Source organism: Gobio gobio (assembly GCF_949357685.1).
Source record: "Gobio gobio genome assembly, chromosome: 9".
Taxonomy (NCBI): Eukaryota; Metazoa; Chordata; class Actinopteri; order Cypriniformes; family Gobionidae; genus Gobio; species Gobio gobio.
In genome coordinates this window covers 573429-593428 of record NC_137115.1, presented here as the reverse complement: position 1 = coordinate 593428, position 20000 = coordinate 573429, and the positions used below count along the sequence as shown (strand labels likewise).

Sequence of the window (20000 nt, the reverse complement as noted above, 5' to 3'; positions counted from 1 at the left end):
AGAAGACAGACCACATCAGACACACATCACACACACATCAGACACACCATCACACACACATCAGACACACATCACACACACATCACACACACATCAGACACACATCAGACACACATCAGACACACATCAGACACAGTCACTCAGAGAAGACGGACCACATCAGACACACATCACACACACATCAGACACACCATCACACACACATCAGACACACATCACACACACATCACACACACATCACACACACATCAGACACACATCAGACACACATCAGACACACATCAGACACACATCAGACACACATCAGACACACATCAGACACAGTCACTCAGAGAAGACGGACCACATCAGACACACCATCACACACACATCAGACACACATCACACACACATCAGACACACCATCACACACACATCACACACACATCACACACACATCACACACACATCACACACACATCACACACACACACACATCACACACACATCACACACACATCACACATCACACACACATCACACATACACACACATCACACACACATCACACACACATCACACACACATCACACACACATCACACATACACACACATCACACACACATCAGACACACCATCACACACACATCACACACACATCAGACACACATCAGACATACCATCACACACACATCAGACACACATCAGACACACCATCACACACACATCACACACACACACATCACACACACATCACACACACATCACACACACATCACACACACATCACACACACATCACACACACATCACACACACATCACACACACATCACACATCACACACACATCACACACACACACACACACACACATCACACACACACACATCACACACACACACATCACACACACATCACACACAGTCACTCAGAGAAGACGGACCACATCAGACACACCATCACACACACATCAGACACACATCACACACACATCACACACACATCACACACACATCACACATACACACACATCACACACACATCACACACACATCACACATACACACACATCACACACACATCACACATACACACACATACACACACATCACACACACATCACACACACATCACACATACACACACACATCACACACACATCACACACACATCACACACACACACACACACACATCACACACAGTCACTCAGAGAAGACGGACCACATCAGACACACCATCACACACACATCACACACACATCAGACACACCACACACACACATCACACACACATCACACACACATCAGACACACATCAGACACACACATCACACACACCATCACACACACCATCACACACACCATCACACACACATCACACACACAATCACACACACATCACACACACATCACACACACATCACACACACATCACACACACATCACACACACATCACACACACATCACACACACATCACACACACATCACACACACATCACACACACATCAGACACACATCACACATCACACACACACACACCACCTCCACCAGCCCTGAACACAAGCAGCTCATCAGACCAGCTCTCACACACACACACACACACACACACACACACACACACACACACACACACACACACACCACCTCCACCAGCCCTGAACACAAGCAGCTCATCAGACCAGCTCTCACACACACACACACACACACACACACACACACACACACACACACACACCACCTCCACCAGCCCTGAACACAAGCAGCTCATCAGACCAGCTCTCACACACACACACACACACACACACACACACACACACACACTACCTCCACCAGCCCTGAACACAAGCAGCTCATCAGACCAGCTCTCTCTCACACACACACACACACACACACACACACACACACACACACAACCTCCACCAGACCTGAACACAAGCAGCTCATCAGACCAGCTCTCTCTCACACACACACACACACACACACACACACACCACCTCCACCAGCCCTGAACACAAGCAGCTCATCAGACCAGCTCTCTCTCACACACACACACACACACACACACACACACACACACACACACACACACACACACACACACACACACACACACACACACACACACACACACACACACACACACACACACACACACACACACACACACACACACACACACACACACACACACACACACACTCACTCACACACATACACTCACACACATACACTCACACACACACACACACACACACACACACACACACACACACACACACACACACACACACACACACACACACACACACACTCACACACACACACACTCACTCACACACATACACTCACACACACTCTCACAGTTTTTACACTTTTTTTTAATTCATTAAAAAGGTAATTTAATGCCAAAAGCTCATGATTATTGCTGTTGTGACTCCAGGTTTGAACCATTTTCCATCTCATCACTCAAGGCTGTGGCAGAACGAGATCATGCATGATTACTAGACACTGATGATATTTAAATCACTGTAAATAACCGGAGTGTGTGTGAATCTGCAGCCAGCGAGTGACAGAGGCAGTGTTGGTCAGTAAATGATGTGATTGCAGCGGCTCAGACCTCGATCTCTCCCAGTAGAAACGCATCTGTAGGTGAGCATGCGCATGTCCAGCCCCTCCAGCCTCCACACGCGGTCCAGGAGACGCACGATCTGCAGAACCAGCATATCCTGCCGCAGGTCATCTCCGGTCTACACACACATCACACACAGTCACTCAGAGAAGACGGACCACATCAGACACACATCACACACACATCAGACACACCATCACACACACATCAGACACACATCACACACACATCACACACACATCAGACACACATCAGACACACATCAGACACAGTCACTCAGAGAAGACGGACCACATCAGACACACATCACACACACATCACACACACATCACACACACATCACACATACACACACATCACACACATCACACACATCACACACACATCACACACACATCACACACACATCACACACACATCACACATACACACATCACACATACACACACATCACACACACATCACACACACATCACACACACATCACACATACACACACATCACACACACATCAGACACACCATCACACACACATCACACACACATCACACACACATCAGACACACATCAGACATACCATCACACACACATCAGACACACATCAGACACACCATCACACACACATCACACACACATCACACACACATCACACACACATCACACACACATCACACACACATCACACACACATCACACACACATCACACACACATCACACACACATCACACACATCACACACACATCACACACACACACACACCACACACAGTCACTCAGAGAAGACGGACCACATCAGACACACCATCACACACACATCACACACACATCAGACACACATCACACACACATCACACACACATCACACATACACACACATCACACACACATCACACATACACACACATACACACACATCACACACACACATCACACACATCACACACATCACACACAGTCACTCAGAGAAGACGGACCACATCAGACACACATCAGACACACCATCACACACACATCAGACACACCATCACACACACATCACACACACATCACACACACATCACACACACATCACACACACATCAGACACACATCAGACACACATCAGACACACCATCACACACACATCACACACACATCACACACACATCAGACACACACATCACACACACATCACACACACATCACACACACCATCACACACACCATCACACACACCATCACACACACCATCACACACACCATCACACACACCATCACACACACCATCACACACACCATCACACACACCATCACACACACACACAGTCACTCAGAGAAGACAGACCGCATCAGACACACATCACACACACATCAGACACACCATCACACACACATCAGACACACATCACACACACATCACACACACATCAGACACACATCAGACACACATCAGACACACATCAGACACACATCAGACACAGTCACTCAGAGAAGACGGACCACATCAGACACACATCACACACACATCAGACACACCATCACACACACATCAGACACACATCACACACACATCACACACACATCACACACACATCAGACACACATCAGACACACATCAGACACACATCAGACACACATCAGACACACATCAGACACACATCAGACACAGTCACTCAGAGAAGACGGACCACATCAGACACACCATCACACACACATCAGACACACATCACACACACATCAGACACACCATCACACACACATCACACACACATCACACACACATCACACACACATCACACACACATCACACACACACACACATCACACACACATCACACACACATCACACATCACACACACATCACACATACACACACATCACACACACATCACACACACATCACACACACATCACACACACATCACACATACACACACATCACACACACATCAGACACACCATCACACACACATCACACACACATCAGACACACATCAGACATACCATCACACACACATCAGACACACATCAGACACACCATCACACACACATCACACACACACACATCACACACACATCACACACACATCACACACACATCACACACACATCACACACACATCACACACACATCACACACACATCACACACACATCACACACACATCACACATCACACACACATCACACACACACACACACACACACATCACACACACACACATCACACACACACACATCACACACACATCACACACAGTCACTCAGAGAAGACGGACCACATCAGACACACCATCACACACACATCAGACACACATCACACACACATCACACACACATCACACACACATCACACATACACACACATCACACACACATCACACACACATCACACATACACACACATCACACACACATCACACATACACACACATACACACACATCACACACACATCACACACACATCACACATACACACACATCACACACACACACACATCACACACACATCACACACACATCACACACACACACACACACACATCACACACAGTCACTCAGAGAAGACGGACCACATCAGACACACCATCACACACACATCACACACACATCAGACACACCACACACACACATCACACACACATCACACACACATCAGACACACATCAGACACACACATCACACACACCATCACACACACCATCACACACACCATCACACACACATCACACACACAATCACACACACATCACACACACATCACACACACATCACACACACATCACACACACATCACACACACATCACACACACATCACACACACATCACACACACATCACACACACATCACACACACATCAGACACACATCACACATCACACACACACATCACACACACATCACACACACATCACACACACATCACACACACATCAGACACACATCAGACACACATCACACATCACACACACACACATCACACACACATCACACACACATCACACACACATCACACACACATCACACACACATCACACACACATCACACACACATCAGACACACATCAGACACACATCACACATCACACACACACATCACACACACATCAGACACACATCAGACACACATCACACACACATCAGACACACATCAGACACACATCACACACACATCACACACACATCACACACACATCACACACACATCACACACACATCACACACACATCACACACACATCACACACACATCACACATCAGACACACATCAGACACACATCAGACACACATCAGACACACCATCACACACACATCAGACACACCATCACACACACATCAGACACACATCAGACACACCATCACACACACATCACACACACATCACACACACATCACACACACATCACACACACATCACACACACATCACACACACATCACACACACATCACACACACATCACACACACATCACACACACATCACACACACACATCACACACACACACACATCACACACACACACATCACACACACATCACACACACATCACACACACATCACACACACATCACACACACATCACACACACATCAGACACACCATCACACACACATCACACACACATCAGACACACCATCACACACACATCACACACACATCACACACACATCAGACACACATCAGACACACATCAGACACACATCAGACACACATCAGACACACATCAGACACACATCAGACACACATCAGACACACATCAGACACACATCAGACACACATCAGACACACATCAGACACACATCAGACACAGTCACTCAGAGAAGACGGACCACATCAGACACACCATCACACACACACATCAGACACACATCAGACACACATCAGACACAGTCACTCAGAGAAGACGGACCACATCACACACACATCACACACACATCAGACACACATCAGACACACATCAGACACACATCAGACACACATCAGACACACATCAGACACACATCAGACACAGTCACTCAGAGACGGACCACATCAGACACACCATCACACACACATCAGACACACATCAGACACACATCAGACACACATCAGACACACATCAGACACACATCAGACACACATCAGACACACATCAGACACACATCAGACACACATCAGACACAGTCACTCAGAGAAGACGGACCACATCAGACACACATCACACACACATCACACACACATCAGACACACATCACACACATCACACACATCAGACACACATCAGACACACATCAGACACACATCAGACACACATCAGACACAGTCACTCAGAGAAGACGGACCACATCAGACACACATCACACACACACATCAGACACACATCAGACACAGTCACTCAGAGAAGACGGACCACATCAGACACACATCACACACACATCACACACACATCACACACACATCACACACAGTCCCTCAGAGAAGACGGACCACATCAGACTCACATCAGACACACATCAGACACAGTCACTCAGAGAAGACGGACCACATCAGACACACCATCACACACACATCACACACACATCACACACACATCACACACACATCACACACACATCACACACACATCACACACACATCAGACACACATCAGACACAGTCACTCAGAGAAGACGGACCACATCAGACACACCATCACACACACATCAGACACACATCAGACACACATCAGACACACATCAGACACACATCAGACACACATCAGACACACATCAGACACACATCAGACACACATCAGACACAGTCACTCAGAGGAGACGGACCACATCAGACACACCATCACACACACATCAGACACACATCAGACACACCATCACACACACATCAGACACACATCAGACACACATCAGACACAGTCACTCAGAGGAGACGGACCACATCAGACACACCATCACACACACATCAGACACACATCAGACACACATCAGACACACATCAGACACACCATCACACACACATCAGACACACATCAGACACACATCAGACACACATCAGACACACATCAGACACACATCAGACACACATCAGACACACATCAGACACACATCAGACACACATCAGACACAGTCACTCAGAGAAGACGGACCACATCAGACACACCATCACACACACATCAGACACACATCAGACACACATCAGACACACATCCGACACACATCCGACACACATCAGACACACATCAGACACACATCAGACACACATCAGACACACATCAGACACACATCAGACACACATCAGACACAGTCACTCAGAGAAGACGGACCACATCAGACACACATCAGACACACATCAGACACACATCAGACACACATCAGACACACATCAGACACAGTCACTCAGAGAAGACGGACCACATCACACACACATCAGACACACATCAGACACACATCAGACACACATCAGACACACATCAGACACACATCAGACACACATCAGACACAGTCACTCAGAGAAGACGGACCACATCAGACACACATCAGACACACATCAGACACACCATCACACACACATCAGACACACATCAGACACACATCAGACACACATCAGACACACATCAGACACACATCACACACACATCACACACACATCACACACACATCACACACACATCACACACACATCACACACACATCACACACACATCACACACACACACACACCACACACAGTCACTCAGAGAAGACGGACCACATCAGACACACCATCACACACACATCACACACACATCAGACACACATCACACACACATCACACACACATCACACATACACACACATCACACACACATCACACATACACACACATACACACACATCACACACACACATCACACACATCACACACATCACACACAGTCACTCAGAGAAGACGGACCACATCAGACACACATCAGACACACCATCACACACACATCAGACACACCATCACACACACATGAGTGACTCACCATCACACACACCATCACACACACCATCACACACACCATCACACACACCATCACACACACCATCACACACACCATCACACACACACATCAGACACACATCAGACACACATCAGACACACATCAGACACACATCAGACACACATCAGACACAGTCACTCAGAGAAGACGGACCACATCAGACACACATCACACACACATCAGACACACCATCACACACACATCAGACACACATCAGACACACATCAGACACACATCAGACACACATCAGACACACATCAGACACACATCAGACACACATCAGACACACATCAGACACACATCAGACACAGTCACTCAGAGAAGACGGACCACATCAGACACACATCACACACACATCACACACACATCAGACACACATCAGACACACATCACACATACACACACATCACACACATCACACACATCAGACACACATCAGACACACATCAGACACACATCACACACAGTCACTCAGAGAAGACGGACCACATCAGACACACATCACACACACACATCAGACACACATCAGACACAGTCACTCAGAGAAGACGGACCACATCAGACACACATCACACACACATCACACACACATCACACACAGTCCCTCAGAGAAGACGGACCACATCAGACTCACATCAGACACACATCAGACACAGTCACTCAGAGAAGACGGACCACATCAGACACACCATCACACACACATCACACACACATCACACACACATCACACACACATCACACACACATCACACACACATCACACACACATCACACACACATCACACACACATCAGACACACATCAGACACACATCAGACACAGTCACTCAGAGAAGACGGACCACATCAGACACACCATCACACACACATCAGACACACATCAGACACACATCAGACACACATCAGACACACATCAGACACACATCAGACACAGTCACTCAGAGGAGACGGACCACATCAGACACACCATCACACACACATCAGACACACATCAGACACACCATCACACACACATCAGACACACATCAGACACACATCAGACACAGTCACTCAGAGGAGACGGACCACATCAGACACACCATCACACACACATCAGACACACATCAGACACACATCAGACACACATCAGACACACCATCACACACACATCAGACACACATCAGACACACATCAGACACACATCAGACACACATCAGACACACATCAGACACACATCAGACACACATCAGACACACATCAGACACACATCAGACACACATCAGACACACATCAGACACACATCAGACACACATCAGACACAGTCACTCAGAGAAGACGGACCACATCAGACACACCATCACACACACATCAGACACACATCAGACACACATCAGACACACATCAGACACACATCAGACACACATCAGACACACATCAGACACAGTCACTCAGAGAAGACGGACCACATCAGACACACCATCACACACACATCCGACACACATCCGACACACATCAGACACACATCAGACACACATCAGACACACATCAGACACACATCAGACACACATCAGACACACATCAGACACAGTCACTCAGAGAAGACGGACCACATCAGACACACATCAGACACACATCAGACACACATCAGACACACATCAGACACACATCAGACACAGTCACTCAGAGAAGACGGACCACATCACACACACATCAGACACACATCAGACACACATCAGACACACATCAGACACACATCAGACACACATCAGACACACATCAGACACAGTCACTCAGAGAAGACGGACCACATCAGACACACATCAGACACACATCAGACACACATCAGACACACCATCACACACATCAGACACACATCAGACACACATCAGACACACATCAGACACACATCAGACACACATCAGACACACATCAGACACACATCAGACACACATCAGACACACATCAGACACACATCAGACACACATCAGACACACATCAGACACACATCAGACACACATCAGACACAGTCACTCAGAGAAGACGGACCACATCAGACACACCATCACACACACATCAGACACACATCAGACACACATCAGACACACATCAGACACACATCAGACACACATCAGACACAGTCACTCAGAGAAGACGGACCACATCAGACACACCATCACACACACATCCGACACACATCCGACACACATCAGACACACATCAGACACACATCAGACACACATCAGACACACATCAGACACACATCAGACACACATCAGACACAGTCACTCAGAGAAGACGGACCACATCAGACACACATCAGACACACATCAGACACACATCAGACACACATCAGACACACATCAGACACAGTCACTCAGAGAAGACGGACCACATCAGACACACATCAGACACACATCAGACACACATCAGACACACATCAGACACACATCAGACACACATCAGACACACATCAGACACAGTCACTCAGAGAAGACGGACCACATCAGACACACATCAGACACACATCAGACACACATCAGACACACCATCACACACATCAGACACACATCAGACACACATCAGACACACATCAGACACACATCAGACACACATCAGACACACATCAGACACACATCAGACACACATCAGACACACATCAGACACACATCAGACACACATCAGACACACATCAGACACACATCAGACACACATCAGACACACATCAGACACAGTCACTCAGAGGAGACGGACTCCTGTAATGGCTGACTGAGCTCCATACCTTACAGATGACGCTGTAGCTCCTGCCCAGGGGGTCGGTGGTGATGAAGGACACTTCCACAGGTGCTGCGTTTGAGTTATACACCTTAAAGGCCTGAGAGACACAGAGGTTATTCTCATCCCAATCATTCCAATCATCCCACTACCTGTCCGCTTGATCCTATCCCCACCCACCTCCTTCAGGCCATTTCTTCTTCAGTTACTCCTGCACTCACTCACATTGTCAACACCTCTCTTCACACCGGGACCTTCCCCAGCTCGGGTAACCCCACTGCTTAAGAAACCCTCTCTGAACCCAGCACTTTTAGAAAACTACAGACCAGTATCCCTCCTGCCTTTCATTGCAAAGACACTTGAGCGAGTTGTGTTTAACCAGTTCTCTACGTTTCTTGAACAGAACAACCTCCTGGACATCAACCAATCTGGCTTCAAAAGCAGCCACTCAACTGAGACTGCCCTGCTCTCGGTTACGGAGGCACTGAGACAGGCAAGAGCAGCTTCCAAATCCACAGTACTTATCTTACTGGATTTGTCTGCTGCTTTTGACACAGTTAACCACCAGATCCTCCTGTCAAATCTCATGAAGATGGGCATCTCAGGAACTGCTCTCCAGTGGTTTGAGTCTTACCTCTCAGGTAGGTCCTTCAGGGTGTCAGGGAGAGGTGAAGTGTCTAAGTCACATCATCTAGCCACTGGAGTTCCCCAGGGCTCAGTGCTTGGACCACTTCTCTTCTCCATCTACATGTCATCACTGGGATCGGTCATTCAGAAACATGGCTTTTCCTATCACTGCTATACCGATGACACTCAACTCTACTTCTCATTTCAACCTGATGATCCATCGGTTGGTGTTCGTATCGCTGCCTGCCTAACAGACATTTCTGCCTGGATGAAGGAGCATCACCTGCAACTCAACCTTGCAAAGACAGAACTGCATGTGGTCTCAGCCAACCCAGCACTGCATCACAATCTCTCCATTCAGCTAGGATCATCAACCATAACTCCGTCCAGGACAGCCAGGAACCTTGGAGTTGTGATTGATGATCAGCTAAAATTCACTGACCACACCACTGCAACAACCCGGTCCTGCAGATTTGCGTTATACAACATTAGGAAGATTAGACCCTTCCTATTAGAGCAGGCCATACAACTCCTGGTCCAAACTCTTTTTCTCTCAAGACTGGACTACTGTAATGCTCTTCTAGCGGGCCTTCCAGCATGCACTATCAAACCCTTGTAACTGATCCAGAATGCAGCGGCGAGGGTGATCTTTAACGAGCCGAAGAGAGCACACGTCATGCCTCTCTTCATCAGTCTCTTCATCGGTCTCTTCATCGGTCTCTTCATCGGTCTCTTCATCGGTCGAGTGGTCTCTTCATCGGCTCTTCATCGATCTCTTCATCGGTCGAGTGGTCTCTTCATCGGCTCTTCATCGATCTCTTCATCGGTCGAGTGGTCTCTTCATCGGTCTCTTCATCGGTCTCTTCATCGGTCGAGTGGTCTCTTCATCGGCTCTTCATCGATCTCTTCATCGGTCTCTTCATCGGATCTTCATCGGTCTCTTCATCGGTCTCTTCATCGGTCTCTTCATCGGTCTGCACTGGCTGCCAATAGCTGCTCGCATCAAATTCAAGGCACTGGTGCTCGCCTTCAAAGCAACCACTGGCTCTGCACCAATATAGTGGTCTCTTCATCGGTCGAGTGGTCTCTTCATCGGTCTCTTCATCGGTCGAGTGGTCTCTTCATCGGTCTCTTCATCGGTCGAGTGGTCTCTTCATCGGTCTCTTCATCGGTCTCTTCATCAGTCTCTTCATCAGTCTCTTCATCAGTCTCTTCATCAGTCTCTTCATCAGTCTCTTCATCAGTCTCTTCATCAGTCTCTTCATCAGTCTCTTCATCAGTCTCTTCATCAGTCTCTTCATCAGTCTCTTCATCAGTCTCTTCATCAGTCTCTTCATCAGTCTCTTCATCAGTCTCTTCATCAGTCTCTTCATCAGTCTCTTCATCAGTCTCTTCATCGGTCGAGTGGTCTCTTCATCGGTCTCTTCATCGGTCTCTTCATCGGTCTCTTCATCAGTCTCTTCATCAGTCTCTTCATCAGTCTCTTCATCAGTCTCTTCATCAGTCTCTTCATCAGTCTCTTCATCAGTCTCTTCATCAGTCTCTTCATCAGTCTCTTCATCAGTCTCTTCATCGGTCTGCACTGGCTGCCAATAGCTGCTCACATCAAATTCAAGGCACTGGTGCTCACCTTCAAAGCAACCACTGGCTCTGCACCAATATACCTAAACTCGCTCGTTCAGACTTACACACCCTCCAGGAGCTTACGTTCTGCTAGTGAACGACGCCTTGTGGTGCTATACCAAGAGAAAGCATTAAATCACTCTAACGGACCTTTTCCTGGACCGTTCCCACCTGGTGGAATGACCTGCCTATCTCAATTCGAGCAGCCGAGTCTGTAGCCATTTTCAAAAAACATATAAAAGACACATCTCTTCCAGCAGCACCTGACCAATCAAGAATAGCACTTATCATTCTATTAATTTTCTGTCTGTCTAATTTATTTATTAAAAATTTAAAAAAAAAAAAAAATCTGTCCTGTGTGTTCTGTACTAGATTAACTGAGACTTGTTACAGCACTTGCATTCTGTTGCCCTTGACTGTTCTAGTTGCTTCTGTTGCTCTCATTTGTAAGTCGCTTTGGATAAAAGCGTCTGCTAAATGACTAAATGTAAAAGTGTAAATGTCAAGCACACAAACACAAACTCTACGGCCCTCTCACACACCCGAGCAATGAGACGCCAGACGCGACATGAGTGTGTTCTGCGAGTGTGTTCTGCGGGTGTTTCCTGCGGGTGTGTTCTGCGGGTGTGTGAGTGTGTTCTGCGAGTGTGTTCTGCGAGTGTGTTCTGCGAGTGGGTTCTGCGAGTGTGAGTGTGTTCTGCGGGTGTGTTCTGCGAGTGTGTTCTGCGAGTGGTGTTCTGCGAGTGTGTTCTGCGAGTGTGTTCTGCGGGTGTGTTCTGCGGGTGTGTTCTGCGGGTGTGTTCTGCTGGTGTGTTCTGCTGGTGTGTTCTGCGAGTGTGTTCTGCGAGTGTGTTCTGCGAGTGTGTTCTGCTAGTGTGTTCTGCTAGTGTGTTCTGCGAGTGTGTTCTGCGAGTGTGTTCTGCAAGTGTGTTCTGCAAGTGTGTTCTGCTAGTGTGTTATGCGAGTGTGTTCTGCGAGTGTGTTCTGCGAGTGTGTTCTGCGAGTGTGTTCTGCGAGTGCGAGTGTGTTCTGCGAGTGTGTTCTGCGAGTGTGTTCCGCGAGTGTGTTCCGCGAGTGTGTTCCGCGAGTGTGTTCTGCTAGTGTGTTATGCGAGTGTGTTCTGCGAGTGTGTTCTGCGAGTGCGAGTGTGTTCTGCGAGTGCGAGTGTGTTCTGCGAGTGCGAGTGTGTTCTGCGAGTGTGTTCTGCGAGTGTGTTCTGTGTTCTGCGAGTGTGTTCTGCGAGTGTGTTCCGCGAGTGTGTTCTGCGACTGTGTTCTGCTAGTGTAAGTGTGTTCTGCGAGTGTGTTCTGCGAATGTGTTCCGCTAGTGTGTTCCGCTAGTGGGTTCTGCTAGTGTAAGTGTGTTCTGCGAGTGTGTTCTGCTAGTGTGTTCTGCGAGTGTGTTCTGCGAGTGTGTTCTGCGAGTGTGTTCTGCTGGTGTGTTCTGCTGGTGTGTTCTGCGAGTGTGTTCTGCGAGTGTGTTCTGCTGGTGTGTTCTGCTGGTGTGTTCTGCGAGTGTGTTCTGCTAGTGTGTTCTGTGAGTGTGTTCCGCTAGTGTGTTCTGTGAGTGTGTTCCGCTAGTGTGTTCTGCGAGTGTGTTCTGCGAGTGTGTTCTGCGAGTGTGTTCTGCGAGTGTGTTCTGCGGGTGTGTTCTGCGAGTGCGAGTGTGTTCTGCGAGTGTGTTCTGCGAGTGTGTTCTGCGAGTGTGTTCTGCGAGTGTGTTCTGCTAGTGTGTTCTGCGAGTGCGAGTGTGTTCTGCGAGTGTGTTCCACTAGTGTGTTCCGCTAGTGTGTTCCGCGAGTGTGTTCTGTGAGTGTGTTCTGCTAGTGTGTTCCGCGAGGTGTTCTGTGAGTGTGTTCTGCTAGTGTGTTCCGCGAGTGTGTTCTGTGAGTGTGTTCTGCTAGTGTGTTCTGTGAGTGTGTTCCGCGAGTGTGTTCTGCTAGTGTGTTCTGTGAGTGTGTTCTGTGAGTGTGTTCCGCGAGTGTGTTCTTTGAGTGTGTTCTGTTAGTGTGTTCTGCGAGTGTGTTCCGCGAGTGTGTTCCGCGAGTGTGTTCCGCGAGTGTGTTCTGCGAGTGTGTTCCGCGAGTGTGTTCTGCGAGTGTGTTCTGCGAGTGTGTTCTGCAAGTGTCAGCTGACGCAGTTCTCATGTTCACGTCCAGCTCCTCGTGTTTAAATATCAAATCTGTCTCATTTACCTTCACATTCACACCTTTGACCTCGACGGCCGGGTCTAATGGAAGCCTGCAGGACCGCCCATTGGCAAAGAAGCCGGCGATCTTCCACCGCTCGCGGAGAAACACGTCCTGTACACACAACTACAGTTCAGAACCACTGGGCGTGTGTGTGGGGGTCAAAGGGTTGTGGGTCATCTCAGGTGTGTGTGACTGTCCTCTTTCTGATGAACACAGCTGGAGTTATTAATAAATTTCCTGATGTTTCCGAGTGTGAATCTGGAAGGCGGTCTGGCAGAAGCTGGATATCTTACTGTATAGTTTTAAATATGGAAACTCAGTTCTGTGTGTGTTTATGATGGATGGATGCACTTTTTGAGCTTCAAACTCATTGCCATAGACTCTTTTCACAGACTGTGATGACGCGTTTTAATGGTCATCAATATCGTAAATCCTGCAGCGATTTTTGTATTTTCATTAAAAAAAAAAATATATGTACATTTATAACACTAATACTTTGTATTTTATAACTTTTGCATCAAATTACAATAAAAAAGTTTAGTAATAGCGTCTATGGGAGTGATGGTAAAAATGAACATATTTCTCTCTTTTCACTGCAGTTATCAATCTCACTCTATTTTTTCCCTCTTTTTGAAAGTTGTGAAATCACTACTGTGGGGTTTTTCTTTTGCTATGTGAGCAAATGGGCACACAAAACTTTTTTTTATGTATTCTCTCATTCACAGCGATAATATTTAACCCAACTATGACGACTTCTGCTCCGAGAAACCCGGAAATGTGAAAAGAGTCTATTATAAAGCTTGGAAGCGTCAGGATATTGATTAATTCATCCGGAGAATGCCTGTAAAGTGTGTGTGTGCTCCAGCGCTCAGACCTTCCTCTTGCTCCGCTCAGAGCTGCGGATCCTCTGGGCCACATGTGTGAGCAGGTCCATCAGCCGGCTCTCCCTCTGCAGCTCCAGCCTCAGGGCCCGTCCACAGCAGTGCTTCAGCGCAGACAGAACCTTCCCCATCCAGCTCTTATAGAGCCAGTCCTCCAGAGCGTCCACCAGCAGCCTAAACACACACACACGCACGTTCTCATGGTGCAGCACAACTGGCTTTTAAAGGGAAAGGGTTTTGTTACGCCCAAAACACACCCATGAGATGCGGGACGACCCTTCTGGACCATGAGCCGGGTAACCGGTTTTTTTATACCGTTATTGATGAGAGTGTGATGAGAGTGTGATGAGGAGTGTGCTGAGGAGTGTGCTGAGAGTGTGATGAGGAGTGTGATGAGAGTGTGATGAGAGTGTGATGAGGAGTGTGATGAGGAGTGTGATGAGAGTGTGATGAGAGTGTGATGAGAGTGTGCTGAGAGTGTGCTGAGGAGTGTGCTGAGGAGTGTGATGAGAGTGTGATGAGAGTGTGATGAGGAGTGTGCTGAGGAGTGTGCTGAGAGTGTGCTGAGGAGTGTGCTGAGGAGTGTGATGAGTGTGATGAGAGTGTGATGAGAGTGTGATGAGAGTGTGATGAGGAGTGTGATGAGAGTGTGATGAGAGTGTGATGAGGAGTGTGCTGAGGAGTGTGCTGAGGAGTGTGATGAGGAGTGTGATGAGGAGTGTGATGAGTGTGATGAGAGTGTGATGAGAGTGTGCTGAGGAGTGTGATGAGAGTGTGATGAGAGTGTGATGAGGAGTGTGATGAGGAGTGTGATGAGGAGTGTGATGAGGAGTGTGATGAGGAGTGTGCTGAGAGTGTGATGAGAGTGTGATGAGAGTGTGATGAGAGTGTGCTGAGAGTGTGCTGAGAGTGTGCTGAGGAGTGTGCTGAGGAGTGTGATGAGTGTGATGAGAGTGTGATGAGAGTGTGATGAGGAGTGTGCTGAGTGTGATGAGGAGTGTGATGAGTGTGATGAGAGTGTGATGAGAGTGTGATGAGAGTGTGATGAGGAGTGTGATGAGGAGTGTGATGAGAGTGTGATGAGAGTGTGATGAGGAGTGTGCTGAGGAGTGTGCTGAGGAGTGTGCTGAGAGTGTGATGAGGAGTGTGATGAGGAGTGTGATGAGAGTGTGCTGAGGAGTGTGATGAGAGTGTGATGAGAGTGTGATGAGGAGTGTGATGAGGAGTGTGATGAGGAGTGTGCTGAGAGTGTGATGAGAGTGTGATGAGAGTGTGATGAGAGTGTGCTGAGGAGTGTGATGAGAGTGTGCTGAGAGTGTGCTGAGGAGTGTGATGAGTGTGATGAGAGTGTGATGAGAGTGTGATGAGAGTGTGATGAGAGTGTGATGAGGAGTGTGATGAGTGTGCTGAGGAGTGTGATGAGAGTGTGATGAGGAGTGTGATGAGGAGTGTGCTGATGAGTGTGATGAGGAGTGTGATGAGAGTGTGATGAGAGTGTGATGAGAGTGTGATGAGAGTATGATGGGAGTGTGATGGGAGTGTGAAGGGAGTGTGAAGGGAGTGTGATGAGGGTGTGATGAGAGTGTGATGAGGAGTGTGATGAGGAGTGTGATGAGGAGTGTGATGAGGAGTGTGATGAGAGTGTGCTGAGAGTGTGCTGAGGAGTGTGATGAGTGTGATGAGAGTGTGATGAGAGTGTGATGAGAGTGTGATGAGAGTGTGATGAGGAGTGTGATGAGTGTGCTGAGGAGTGTGATGAGAGTGTGCTGAGGAGTGTGATGAGTGTGATGAGAGTGTGATGAGAGTGTGATGAGAGTGTGATGAGAGTGTGATGAGGAGTGTGATGAGTGTGCTGAGGAGTGTGATGAGAGTGTGATGAGGAGTGTGATGAGGAGTGTGCTGATGAGTGTGATGAGGAGTGTGATGAGGAGTGTGATGAGAGTGTGATGAGAGTGTGAAGGGAGTCTGAAGGGAGTGTGATGAGGGTGTGATGAGAGTGTGATGAGAGTGTGATGAGGAGTGTGATGAGGAGTGTGATGAGGAGTGTGATGAGGAGTGTGATGAGAGTGTGATGAGGAGTGTGATGAGAGTGTGATGAGAGTGTGATGAGAGTGTGATGAGGAGTGTGATGAGAGTGTGATGAGAGTGTGATGAGAGTACGATGAGGAGTGTGATGAGAGTGTGATGAGGAGTGTGATGAGGAGTGTGATGAGAGTGTGATGAGAGGGTGATGAGAGGGTGATGAGAGGGTGATGAGAGTTTGATGAGAGTGTGATGAGTGTGATGAGAGTGTGATGAGTGTGATGAGTGTGATGAGAGTGTGATGAAAGTGTGATGAGAGTATGATGTGAGTATGATGTGTATACTGTATTCCCGCACCAGTACAGCTGCTGAGCCACACGGATGCAGCTCAGAGATCTGGAGAGCAGAAGCGTCACCAGCGGCCCGTCAGCGGCCCACTCCATCTTCAGCGCCTGAGGAGACCCAGAACAACACCGATCAGCACCGCACACTAATACACACCATGACCATTCAACTATACTGTGTTCATTTTACAGGATATTTATGAGAAATAGGATATTAATAAAGAAGATATTTAGAAGAATGTTTGTAACCAAGCAGATAGAGCAACTACCATACTATGGAAGTCAATGGTTGCTCTATCTGCTTTGTTACAAACATTCTTCACTCTATCTTCTTTTGTGTTCAGCAGAACAAAGAATCTCATACAGGTTTGGAACAACTTGAGGGTGAGTAAATGATGACAATTTTATTTTTGGGTGAACTATCCCTTTAAATCAGATATGATTTTATTAACTGTCCAATAACAGATTTTGTTTATAGCATCAGTGGAGCATCAGTGGAGCATCAGTGGAGCATCAGTGGAGCATCAGTGGAATATCAGTGGAGCATCAGTGGAGCATCAGTGCAGCATCAGTGGAGCATCAGTGGAGCATCAGTGGAATATCAGTGGAGCATCAGTGGAGCATCAGTGCAGCATCAGTGCAGCATCAGTGGAGCATCAGTGGAATATCAGTGGAGCATCAGTGGAGCATCAGTGCAGCATCAGTGGAGCATCAGTGCAGCATCAGTGGAGCATCAGTGGAGCATCAGTGGAGCATCTGTGGAGCATCTGTGGAGCATCTGTGGAGCATCTGTGGAGCATCTGTGGAGCATCTGTGGAGCATCAGTGGAGCATCAGTGGAGCATCTGTGGAGCATCTGTGGAGCATCTGTGGAGCATCTGTGGAGCATCTGTGGAGCATCTGTGGAGCATCTGTGGAGCATCAGTGGAGCATCAGTGGAGCATCTGTGGAGCATCTGTGGAGCAT

At 47.7% G+C, this 20000-nt stretch overlaps 1 protein-coding gene across 1 annotated transcript in view; it reads right to left on the bottom strand.

Annotated features, from left to right (window-relative positions):
• Positions 1-20000, bottom strand: part of pik3c2g (phosphatidylinositol-4-phosphate 3-kinase catalytic subunit type 2 gamma) — a gene marked incomplete at both ends in the record, with an annotated part of 58551 nt that overhangs the window by 15032 nt on the left and 23519 nt on the right. The window contains 4 exons of the mRNA XM_079825282.1: positions 11355-11447; positions 15792-15899; positions 16663-16843; positions 19049-19143. Of these exons, the coding sequence (XP_079681408.1) occupies positions 11355-11447; positions 15792-15899; positions 16663-16843; positions 19049-19143 (477 nt within the window). The remainder of the gene's footprint in view (positions 1-11354; positions 11448-15791; positions 15900-16662; positions 16844-19048; positions 19144-20000) is intronic.